Source organism: Balaenoptera acutorostrata, chromosome 16, assembly GCF_949987535.1.
Source record: "Balaenoptera acutorostrata chromosome 16, mBalAcu1.1, whole genome shotgun sequence".
NCBI lineage: Eukaryota > Metazoa > Chordata > Mammalia > Artiodactyla > Balaenopteridae > Balaenoptera > Balaenoptera acutorostrata.
In genome coordinates, this window is record NC_080079.1 from 50,100,615 (window position 1) to 50,113,709 (window position 13,095).

The 13,095-nt window shown below is 41.8% G+C and overlaps 1 protein-coding gene across 1 annotated transcript in view; it reads left to right on the top strand.

Annotated features, from left to right (window-relative positions):
• The first annotated feature begins 308 nt into the window (after positions 1-308).
• The window catches only part of ANTXRL (ANTXR like), a 44,926-nt gene continuing 32,139 nt past the window's right edge, over positions 309-13,095 (top strand). The window contains exon 1 of the mRNA XM_057530601.1: positions 309-586. Within this exon, the coding sequence (XP_057386584.1) occupies positions 309-586 (278 nt within the window). The remainder of the gene's footprint in view (positions 587-13,095) is intronic.

Sequence of the window (13,095 nt, forward strand, 5' to 3'; positions counted from 1 at the left end):
TGGGATTGTCAACAGGCAGGACACTGAGCAGAGCTGCAGGTCACAAAGTCACCATGCCAACCTTCCTGTCCATCATAAGGGACATCACAGGGGATTCTGCCCCTTGGGGCGGGGGGAGGGCCATCCCCCAAGGCCAGCCATCTTTGCGTCTTCCGCCCTCAGGGCAGGTACCGGGGGAGGCTCACAGCTTTGGGGAAAGGGCTAGAGGGGCCGAGGACCCTGGAACGCGCAGACACGGCGGAGGCCGGCGCCTGAGGTGGCCTGAGTGGCCGGCGTCCAGTGGCGCCGCAGGGGCAGCCAAAAAAAAAATGGGAAGCCGCGGGTCTGGCGTGCCGGGGCCCACGCTCTTCCTGCTGCTGGTGCTGCCGCCGCCGCTGCTGAGCGCGGGGAGCTTCCAGCACGACGGTCCAGGCTGGAAGGACCTCCACCACCTCAGTCTGGACTGGGGGAACCTCTACCGCCACCTCAGCCAGGACGCGGGAACCTTCCACCACCTCCGCGGCCCCAGCACCTGGACCCGGAAGAGCCGGGCAGAAGACAAGAATTCCTGCCAGAGCTCTTTTGACCTCTACTTCATCTTGGATATGTGAGTGGCCCTCCTGCCCTTGATGGCGCCATTGGTAGTAGTAGTGCTGTCTCTGATGTCAGTGTGGGCAAGACTTGGCTTAAACAGATGCCAGCTTCTGTGAGGGGAGAGGGTGGAGTAGTCTTGGTCAGACCTCTGTGGCCTCCCTCCTTGTCCTGAGGCAGAGGGAGTGACCCGGGCATTTGTTTCCTGGGACTTTTTCTTTTGGAAAGGAAAAAAGGCCACCATAGGTTTCTGGATGGCTCTCAGCTTGACTAGGACCTGTGGCCTGCATGCCCCTTAAACAGCTGGAGGGGCAGGTGATTGCTAGGAGCTATCTTCTCAGTACTTGGGAGAAGCTCACTTTGGGTTTGGGGTTGTGTTTTTCGTTTTGTTTTTAACCAAATGACCTCTATTTTTACTGGGCCCCAGAGAGATTGCCGTGTCATCTGTTAGGCATTCTCCTAGTGTCACTGCTTAGAAAGTCCTTTGTGTTGCTGGTTCTAAATGTTTCGCTTCTTTCTTTGACAATTTAGAGATCCACATTACAGTTTGTGTGCACTTTCTGAACACTTTGGTCTTTCTGCATGTGGCCTTGGGAAGCCTGGGCTGTGCATTAGGTACCTTCTGGCCCTCAAGGAAGGAAAGGGATGGACAGGTCTTCAGACTGGAGAGATTGCCTTGGTTCCATTTTCAACTCCTCTGTGGGACTGAGGATAAATTTTACTTATTCAGTAATAACAGTGATATGACTCCCAATATCACTGAAGCACTTTATGGTCCCCAAAGCCCTTTACTGCACATCTGCCATCCTCAAAACAATACTGGCATATAAAGCAGGGAAAGTATTTGCATATGCCATCTCCTGGAAAGGGGAGCAGGCTCCCAGAGTTTGGGTGAAGTAGCCCAGAGGCTGGTGGGGGTGACAGAACCCAGGCTTCCTGTGTTTCCCTAATTCCTGCATCCCAGGTTGTACTTCCTCTGATTCCTCTTATTCTCCGTGGAGACTGATGATTGGGGGGGATGTGTGCCCCAGCCCACTAGCTTCTAAGCAGAGGCAGCAGAGGTGGGAGCACCGTGCTTGCTAGAAGAGAAATTCCTTCCGTCCAGTGGCAGGAATTCTGAGATGCCCTGGGCACATCTTGTCTGGTTGCCCAGGGTGGTAGTGATTCCCCTCTTGGGCATTGGGGTTGGGGATGGATGGACATTGTAGGGGGATGACAGCCTCTTTGGGTCAGTCTTTCCAGAGAGTGGCAGTGAGTCCAAAGGGTCCTCTCAGCTGCCATCCTGTTATAGTGCCACTGCCCACACCCCTGCTGTCTGCAGTCAAGCCCAGTATGGGCACAGCACAGCCCCAGGATGGATGGGGAAGGGCTCTGGGCACAGGTGGGCCACTTATTATGTTCCAGGGATGTGCTGAACACTAAGAACAACCAAGAGCTTGAGGAAGTACGTTCTATATCCCTACTTTAAGGTGATGAAACTGAGGCTGGGAGTACTGAATGATTTGCTCAATGTCAGTCAAAGTTAGTTTGCTGCAAAACATTAAATAGTGGAAGGATGCTCCCCTTTCCTCTCCTCCAAGAAGGGTGTGAGGTAGGGGGACTAGAAAGGCACCAGAGAAATGGCTTCCTGAGCCAGGTTGTCCCCACTTCCCACCCCTCTCGCCCACCCCTCTCCCCCACCTCTTGCCTCCTTTGGCTTCTTAAGTGCTGGGAGGCAGCACTGATCCCTCTGACCATAGCTGGTGTAGCTGTAGTTCAACGTGAAGGGTGTGGGTCTTCCCATGAAGGCTGGGAGGGCAGGAGAGAAAGGGGAGCAACTCAAGCTCAGTCCTAGTCAGGCTCCAGGACTGAAGCTGCTCCACAGACCCCGCCCCTTACTGTCAGTTACGACACTTGCCTTTCAGGCTGGCCAGGTCTGAATCCTGCTGGATTCTGCAAATGAGAAGGGGAGCTGGGGATGTCCAAAAGAAGGCCCTGCACACCCATTTCTCAGCACCAGGCCATCAGGGAGGAGCAGGCCTACAGCCCAGCCACAGTGGGCCAGGCCAGGCTTGTCTGAAAGCGCAGCTCGCTCCTCAGCCCCAGGGAAGGAACACCACTCCCTGGGAACTATGCTCTTTGAGTCTAGTTGAAGAAAACCAGCTTGACAAGATTTTCCCAGAATGTGAGGACAGCCTTCCTCCTGATGTCCCCTGCTACTCTTGCAGAGAGGGGACTAATGACCACTGAGGAGGCAGCCCCAGCTTTGCAGTCAGGCAGACTCCACTCATCAGTCATGCGGCCTACGGCAAGTCGCCTCACCTCTCTCTGCCTCAGCATCCCCATCTGTACAATGGGGCCTTCATACCCACCTCACCAGGTTGTGATGGGGATGAAGGGGAGTTTATATGGTTTGCCCAGCATGTGTCAGATGCAGTCGTGGAGGATGAGCATAAAATAAAATGCCAGGGAAGGCAGAGTCACACACCCCGGGAACTCCCCGGCACTGTAGGGGCCCCTGATCCAGCCCTGACTCCGTGGCTCACTCTCTCCACATGTGCCCTTTGTGGGGAGGTGGGGTGTGGGTCAGACACCTCTGCTGGTGGCACTCCCAAGCTTCTCTGGATCTTTCATCCATTAACGAACAGTCTTATTCATTCTCTCATTCCCTTGTTCATCCACTCACTGAAATAATTACTGGAAAACTGCTATACTCCAGTCACTGTTTTGGGCAGTGGGGATAAGGCAGCAAACAAAACTTGAAAAAGTCCTCATCCTCTTAGAGCTTTCATATTAGGATACAAGAAATAAATAAATCAAAGAGGAAATATTGTGTTAGATGGGGATAAACACCAGGGGGAAAATCAGGACAGGAGGATGGGAAGTGCTGAGGGAGGGGCTGTCCTAGAGATGTGCTCAGGAAAGGCTATGCTGACAGACTGGAAGGTGAGGAGGTGGGAGAGGGTAGGTGTCGTTTGAGCAGAGGAGATGTGTGATTGCACTGTTTCTAAAAGGGTCACAGTTAAAGGGCACAAGGGCAGAGCTTGGCAGGAGACCACTGAGGGGCCTCAGGCAGGGATCCAGGGAGGAGATGATGGTGGTGTGGACCAGTAGGTCCAGGTGGTGATGATGGAGCTCTTTTGAAGGCAGAGGCCACAGGATTCCAGACAGAATGGATGGAGGGAGACCAGGTGTGTCCCTAGACTCAGGGTAAGGGTAGAGTAGGAAATCAGCCTCATCACTGCATCTTCTTAACAACTATGTGTAAATGCTATTACCACTATTTTACAGATGAGGAAAGGAAGCTGCTCAGGGCCTGGGAATAACCACCAAAATCCTCAGATAGGAAAACATGGAGCTGGAATTAAAACTCTAGAGTATCTGATTCCAAAGCCATTCCAAAGACTCCAAGACTGGATGGGTCCCTGAGAATCCCTCCGGTGGTTAGAAGCAAAACCAATGTCTCACCTGCAGGAAGGTCTTGAGTGGTTCACTCCCAGCTCCTTCATTAGATTCCTTATTCATTGTTTCCTTCGTTAGGCTGAACTGGATGAAAATGACAGACCGTCCCATGTGCCCACAGTACTGGCCAGTGGTCTATGAAGGCCAGGGAGCTGCAGGCTAAGGGAGTGGCCTGTGCAAAGGCCTGAGAAATGAGGCCCTCAGGTGATCCCAGAGGATCCAGGTGTGTAGAAGTTGGGCGTGGGGGAGAAGGAGAAAGGAGGGGCACAGGCCAATGATGTGGCCCTGGGCCCATGTAGGAGGTGTGTTCTTCACATTTTATCAGAGGAGAAATGGATCAGATCTGCATTTTCAGAAGAACCCTTTGGCTGCCTTGGGGAGGATGGGTAGGAAAAGGAAAGACTGGAGGCAGCAGCTGGAGTAAAAAGGAGAAGGGTCCAAGGAGGTCCCAGGCAGCTGGAGAAAGGCAGGTAGGAGCCCAGGGTGGGTGTGCCCAATGAGAGGAGAATGAGGAGACAGAACCCAGAGGAGCACCCACATGTGGGGCAGAGTGGAAGAAGAGGGGCTGGCCAAAGAGGAGAGAAGCAGAGCGCCAGGGACAGAGCGATGCAGGATGTTCATCAGGAAGTGCCTTGGCATCAACACCTGTGCAAGGGGACTGACAGAAGGAGGATTAAGTGGAGCTTCAGTGCAGGCCTGACAGGCTCGGCTGACCTGCGAGGAGCTTTGGAGCTGAAAGGCACCCTCAAGGTTGTCCCAAGTTGGGCCAAATGATTAGGCCGTCAGTCACTGCAGGTGGCTACCTGAGGAAGGGAGTGACCTTGGGCAAGGAAACTCTGCACATGAGGGGTTCCTAGAGCTGATGACAGCTGAAGGGACATCCTCAGAGTAATATCCAGACTCAGCATATCTGTGTCCTTCACAGCTCCTCCCACAGCTTGGATGAATGGAAGAATAGGGCTATGCAGGCCAGACCATTGACCTGTGTTCTCCTGTTTGTGGGTCATCTCATGTCGTGTTTTCTCCTTCTTAGGACCCCTCACAGTCCCTCGTGGAGCTAGACATGGCTTATGTGCTTTGGTCAGCAGAGGACATTGAAACCTGTACCTATTAAACAATAACTCCCATTTATCTCTCCCCAACCTGTGGTAACCTCTATCCTATTTTCTGTATCTGTGAATTTGCCTATTCTAGGTACCTCATACAAGTAGAATCATACACTAGTTGGCCTTTTGTGTCTGACTTATTTCACTTAACAAAATGTTTTCAAGATCCATCCATGTTGTAGCATGTATCAAATTTTCATTCTTTTTATGGCTGAATAATATTCCATTTAATGTATATACCATTTCCTTTATCCTTTTATCTATTGATAAGCACTTGGATTGTTTCCTCATTGGAGCTATTGTGAATAGTGCTGCTGCAAACACTGGTGTACATGTAACTCTTCGAGTCCCTGCTTTCACTCCTTTTGGGCATATGCCTAGGAGTGGAACTGCTGGATCATTCTGTGCTTTTAATTCTGTGTTTAACTATGTTAACTATGCCATGCTATTTTCCACAGTGGCTGCACTATTTTACAGTCACACAAGCAGTGTACAAGAGTTTCAGTTTCTCCACATTCTGACACTTATTATTTTCCAAGTTTTGTTTTGTTTTATTTTATTTTGTTTTGTTTTTGATAATAACCATCATGAAGTGGTATCTCATTGTGGTTTTGGTTTACATTTCCCTAATGACTAGTGATGTTGAGCATCTTTTTATGTGCTTAATGGCCATTTGTATATCTTCTTTGTAGAAATGTCTATTTAAGTCCTTTGCCCATTTTTGAATTGGGTTGTTTGGTTTTGGTTGTTCAGTTGTAGGAGTTCTTATGTATTCTGGATATCAATTTCTTATCAGATATATGATTTGCAATTGTTCTTTCATTCTGTAGGTTATCTTTTCATTTTTTTAAATATTTATTTATTTATTTATCTGCATCAGGTCTTAGTTGCAGCATGCGGGCTTTTCGTTGCGGTGCACAGGCTTCTCTAGTTGTGGCACACAGGCTTCTCTCTAGTTGTGGCTCGTGGGCTCCAGAGTGCACAGGCTCAGTAGTTGTGGCATTTAGGCTCAGTAGTTGCGGCATTTGGGCTCTCTAGTTGTGGCACGCGGACTCTAGAGTGCACGGGCTCAGTAGTTGCGGCTCACGGTCTTAGTTGCCCCATGGCATGTGGGATCTTAGTTCCCCAACCAGGGATCAAACCTGTGTCCCCTGCTTTGGAAGGTGGATTCTTAACCATTGGACCACCAGGAAAGTCCCTATCTTCATTTTTTTTCATGGTATCCTTTGTACAAAAGTTTTTACTTTTGATGAAGTTTGGTTTATCTCTTTTTTCTTTAATGTCTGTGCTTTTGGTGTCATATCTAAAAACCATTACAAAATCCAATGTCAGAAAGCTTTTCCCCTATGTTTTCTTATAAGTTTATTAGTTTTAGCTTTTACATTTAGGTCTTTGATCCATTTTGAGTTAATTTTTCTATATACTATGTAGGTGTAAGATAAGAATCTAACTGCATTCTTTTGCATGTAGACATCCAGTTTTCCTAGAATCATTTGTTGAAAATACTGTCACGTCCCACATTGGATAGTCTTGGTGGTACCCTTGTCAAAAACCAATTGAATACATATATGAGGGTTTATTTCTGGGCTCTCTATTTTATTCCATTGTTCTATATGTCTGTCCTTATGCCAGTACCACACTGTTTCGGTCATTGTAGCTTTGTATTAAATTTTGAAACCAGAAAATATGAATCTGCCAACTTTGTTCTTATTCAAGATTTGCTTATAGCTATTTGAATCCCCTGAGATTCCATATGAATTTTAGGGTGGATCGTTCAATTTCTACAAAAAAAATTGCTGTTGAGATTTTGATAGAGATTGCATTGAATCTGTAGATAGCCTTAGCTAGTATTGCCAATTTAACAATATTAAGTCTGCTAATCCATAAATATGTAATGTTTGCTGATGAAAATTCAATTAACAATCAGGCAAAGAAGAAAAATTAGAGAATTTTATTTGAGCCAAACTGAGGATTATAACCTTGAAGACAGATTCTCAGAAGCTCTGAGAACTGTTCCACTTGCCAGGAGCTAGAGATGCAGTTTTATATATTTTTGAGACAAAGAATTATGTGTCACACTGACAGGTTAACATGATACATAAAGTTCATCAGAGATGTTTTGGCCAGATATGCATATACAGAGTGAGCCTTTAGGTCAATTTGATCCAATGTCAAGATGACAAAAAATATTGATCTTAAAAATTACAATGCTGGCATCAGAAGAAAGGGACCATTATCCTCAAAGGTTGATTATATCCTCCTGCCTTGAGGAGGTCTGGTTAATGCATAATGCAGAAGCACAATGAATATTTGGGAGAGGTCCATCACAAATGGGGGCATGTCATGCATGTTTCAATTCTGACTTAGTCTGATTGTCTTGCCATAGAAAACTTTATGATCTTCCTTATCATGTTTTTCCAATGATTTACATATTTTAAAATTTCTTACAGCAATGTATTCTAGTTTTCAATGTACTGGTCTTTTGCCTCATTGGTTAAATTAATTCTTAAGTATTTTATTCTGTTTGATGATATTGTAAATGGAATTGTTTTCTTAATTTCCTTCTTGGAATGTTCATTATTAGTATATAGAAATATAACTGATTTTTATACATTGATTTTGTATCCTATAACTTTGCTGAATTTCCTTATTAACTCAAACATTTTTTGTGAAATCTTTGGAGTTTTTTACATGTAAGATTATTTTATCCAAGAACAGAGATGTTACATCTTTTTTTCTTTTTTTTCAATTTGGATGCCTTTCTTTCTCTTTCTTGACTAGTTGCTCTGGCTATAACTTCCAATGCTATGTTGAACAGAAGTGATGAAAGCCGGCATCCTTGTACTACTCTTGATCTTTCGGGAAAAGCTTTTAGTCTTTCACCATTGATATGTTAGCTGTAGATTTTTCATATATTAGCCTTTATCATGTTTTTCATAGAATTTTTCTCTATTCCCAATTTGAGTGTTTTTATGAAGAAGGGATTTTAGATTTTATCAAGTGATTCTACATCAGTTGAAATGATCACATAGTTTGGTTTCTCTGATATATTAATTTTATTAATTACATTGTTTGATTTTTATATGTTGAACCATCTTTGTATTGTGGAAATAAATCCTACCTTTTCAGATGCTGCTAGATTTTTTTGTTGAGGATTTTTGAATTTATATCCATATGAAATATTAGTCTGTACTCTTCTTGAAGTGTTTGTCTGGCTTTGGTATCAGGGTAAAGCAGGCCTCATAAAATAAGTTTGACAGTGTTCCCTCCACTTCAATTTTTTGGAAGATTTGGAGAAGGATTAGTGTTAATTCCTCTTTAAATGATTAGTAGAATTAATCTGTGAAACCATCTGGTCCTGGACTTTTCTCTGTTGGGAGATTATTGATTACCGATTCAATCTCTTTACTAGTTATAGGTCTATTCAGCTTTTGTTTCTTCATGATTCAGTTTGGGCAGGTAAGTGTGTTTCTTGGAATTTGCTAATTTCATCTAGGTTATCTATTTTGCTGGCTTACAAATTCCAGTGTTCTCTCATAATCCTTTTTATTTGTATAAAATCAGTAGTAGTGTCCCACTTCATTTTCTGATTTCATTAACTTGAGTCATCCCTCTTTTATTTAAATCAATGGATATAAAGATTTGTCAATTTTGTTTATCTTTTCAACATACCAATTTTTTATTTCACTGGTATTTCTCTATTTTTCTATTCTATACTTTATTTATCTCTGTTATAATCTTTATTATTTCTTCCCCTCTGCTAGTTTGGGTTAGTTTTCATTTCTTTTTCCAGTTCCATAAGCTGTAAAGTTAGTGTACAGATTTGAGATTTGTCTTCCTTTTTAATGTATTTGTTTACAGCTACAAATTTCCCTCTCAATTCTACTTTCACTGTATGTTTTGGTATGTTGTGTTTTCATTTTCATTTGTCTCCTGGTATTTTCTAATTTCTTTTGTGATTTCCTCTTTGACCAATTTGCTGATTAAAAGGGTATTGTTTAATTTCCACATATTTGTGAATTTCCAGATTATTTTCTGCTATTGACTTATAGCTTTATTTCATTGGGGTTGGAAATGATTTTAAGCTTTGGGGTGATTTCCATCATTTAAAAATTTTAAAGAAATGCTTTGTGGTCTAACATGTACTCTATCCTGGAGAACATTTCACATGCACTTGAGAAAAATGTGTATTCTACTGTTTGGGAGAAGAGTGTTCTGTACATATCTGTTAGGTACAGTTGGCTTATGATGATGTTCACATCCTCTATTCCCTTATTTCTCTATTTTCTTATATTCTGTCTGATTGTTCTATTACTGAAAGTGGGATTTTGAAGTTTCTAACTATTATTGTAGAACTGTCTATTTCTCCCTTAAGTCTGTCAATGTTTGCTTCCTAAATTTTGCTTCTCTGATATTTGGTTCTTATCTGTTTATAATTGTTTTGTCTTCTCAGTGAAATGACCTTCCTGTAATTATATAATGCCTTTCTTTGTCTTTTGTAACAGTTTTATATGTAAAGTCTAGTTTGTTAATTATAGTCATCCCAGCTCTCTTTAGGTTTCTCTTTACTTGGAATATCTCTTTTCATCCTTTCATTTTCAACCTCCTGGTGTCTTAACATTGAAAGTGAGTCTCTTGTAGACATCATGTGGTTGCATCTTTTTTGATCCATTCTAGCAATCTGTACCTTTTGATTGGAGAGTTTAATCCATGTACATTTAAAGTAATTACTGATAGGGAAGGACTTACATCGGACACTTTGCTATTTGTTTTCTGCTTCTAGCTTTTTTCTCCCTAATTTTCTCCATTTCTACCTTCCTTTGTGTTTAGTTGATTTTTTTTTTTTTTGTAGTGACAGGTTTTGGTTCCCTTTTCACTTCCTTTGTGTGAAGATATTTTCAATATCTATTATAGATATTTTCTTTACAGTTACCTGGGCATTAATGGTTACAAGTCAATATTCTCATATATAATATATATATTATATATATATGTAATTTTCCTGATTTTCTTTTTCTTTCTTTTTAAAAATCATTATTTGTATTCAAATATATTTGACATTTATCAAATAAATTTAGATAGCACCTCTATCACATCACATAATTATTATTTCTTTTTTTGTGGTTGGAATAATTAAGATCTAGTCTCTTAGAAAATTTGATGATTAAAATAAAATATTGCTGTCTATGTTCACTAAACTGTGCATTAGATATCCAAGATTTATTTGTCAACTAGTTGCAAGTTTGTACCCTTAAACAACACCTCTTATTCCCCCAAGCCCCTGGTAACCACCGTTTTACTCTGTTTTGACGAGTTGGGTTTTTTAGATTCACGTATAAGTGATATCATAGAGTATTTGTCTTTCTCTGTCTGACTTATCTTACTTAGCGAAAGGTCCATCAGTGTTGCCACAAATGGCAGGATGGCCTTCTTTCTTATGGCTGAATTATATTCCATTGTATATACATACAGCATCTTCTTTATCTACTCATCTGTTGATGAGCGCTTAGGTTGTATCTATATCTTGGCTATTGTGAATAATGCTGCAATAAACATGGAAGTGCATATATCTCTTCAATATCCTGTTTTCATTCCCTTTAGATATATACCCAGAAGTGGGATTGCTGGGTCATGTGGAAATTCTATATTTAATTTTCTCAGGAACCTCCATACTGTTTTCCATAGTGGCTAAAGCAATTTACATTCCCATCAACAGTGTAAAAGTTTCCTTTTTCTGTATGTCCTCACCAATGCTTGTTATCTCTTGTCTTCTTAATTATAGCCATTCTAACAGGTGTGAGATGTATCTCATTGTGGTTTTTTTTTCACATCTTTATTGGAGTGCAAATGCTTTACAATGTTGTGTTAGTTTCTACTGTACAACAAAGTGAATCAGCTATATGTATACATATATCCCCATATCCCCTCCCTCTTGAGCTTCCCTCCCACCCTCCCTACCCCATCCCTCTAGGTCGTCACAAAGCACCAAGCTGATCTTCCTGTGCTATGCAGAAGCTTCCCATTAGCCATCCATTTTACATTTAGTAGTGTATATACGTCAATGCTACTCTCACACTTCATCCCCGCTTCCCCTTCCCACCCCCATGCCCTCAAGTCCGTTCTCTACGTCTGCATCTTTATTCCTGTCCTGCCACTACGTTCATCAGTACCACTTTTTAAAATCTCGTATATATGCGTTAGCATACGGTATTTGTTTTTCTCTTTCTCACTTACTTCACTCTGTATGACAGATTCTAGGTCCATCTGCCTCACTACAAATAACTCAATTTCGTTCCTTTTTATGGCTGAGTAATATTCCATTGTATATATGTGCCACATCTTTTTATCCATTCATCTGTTGATGGACATTTAGGCTGCTTCCGTGCCCTGGCTATTGTAAATAGTGCTGCAATGAACATTGTGGTACATGTATCTTTTTGAATTATGGTTTTCTCAGGGTATGTGCCCAGTAGTGGGATTGCTGGGTCATATGGTAGTTCTATTTTTAGTTTTTTAAGGAACCTATATACTGTATCAATTTACATTCCCACCAACAGTGCAGGAGGGTTCCCTTTTCTCCACACCTTCTCCAGCACTTATTGTAGATTTTTTGATGATGGCCATTCTGACCAGTGTGAGGTGATACCTCATTGTGGTTTTGATTTGCATTTCCCTATTGATTAGTGATGTTGAGCATCTTTTCATGTATCTGTTGGCCATCTGTATGTCTTCTTTGGAGAAATGTTTATTTAGGTCTTCCGCCCATTTTTGGATTGGGTTGTTTGTTTTTGTGATATTCAGCTGCGATGGCAAATGAGATTGTTTCCTTAATTTCTCTTTCTGATCTTTTGTTGTTAGTGTACAGGAATGCAAGAGATTTCTGTGCATTAATTTTGTATCCTGCAACCTTACCAAATTCATTGATTAGTTCTAGTAGTTTTGTGGTGGCATCTTTAGGATTTTCTATGTATAGTATCATGTCGTCTGCAGTGACAGTTTTACTTCTTCTTTTCCAGTTTGTATTCCTTTTATTTCCTTTTCTTCTCTGATTGCCGTGGCTAGGACTTCCAGTACTATGTTGAATAATAGTGGCGAGAGTGGACATCCTTGTCTTGTTCCTGATCTTAGAGGAAATGGTTTCAGTTTTTTACCATTGAGAGTGATGTTTGCTGTGGGTTTGTTGTATACAGCTTTTATTATGTTGAAGTAGGCTCCCTCTATGCCCACTTTCTGGAGAGTTTTTATCATAAATGGGTGTTGAATTTTGTCAGATGCTTTTTCTGCATCTATTGAGATGATCATATGGTTTTTATTCCTTAATTTGTTAATATGGTGTATCACATTGATTGTTTTGCATATATTGAAGAATCCTTGCATCCCAGGGATAAATCCCACTTGATCATGGTTTATGATCCTTTAAGTGTGTTGCTGGATTCTGTTTGCTAGTATTTTGTTGAGGATTTTTGCATCTATGTTCATCAGTGATATTGGTCTATAATTTTCTTTTTTTGTGATATCTTTGTCTGGTTTTGGTATCAGGGTGATGGTGGCCTCGTAGAATGAGTTTGGGAGTGTTCCTCCCTCTGAATTTTTTGGAAGAGTTTGAGGATAGGTGTTAACTCTTCTCTAAATCTTTGATAGAATTTGCCTGTGAAGCCATCTGGTCCTGGACTTTTGTTTGTTGGAAGATTTTTAATTACAGTTTCAACTTCATTACTTGTGATTGGTCTGTATTTTCTAATTCTTCCTGGTTCAGTCTTGGAAGGTTGTACTTTTCCAAGAATTTGTCCATTTCTTAGGTTGTCCATTTTATTGGCATATATTTATTTATAGTAGTCTCTTATGACCTTTTGTATTTCTGCGGTGTCAGTTGTAATCTCTCCTTTTTCATTTCTAATTTTGATTTGAGTCCTCTCCCTTTTTTTCTTGATGAGTCTGGCTAAAGGTTTATCAATTTTGTTTATCTTCTCAGAGAACC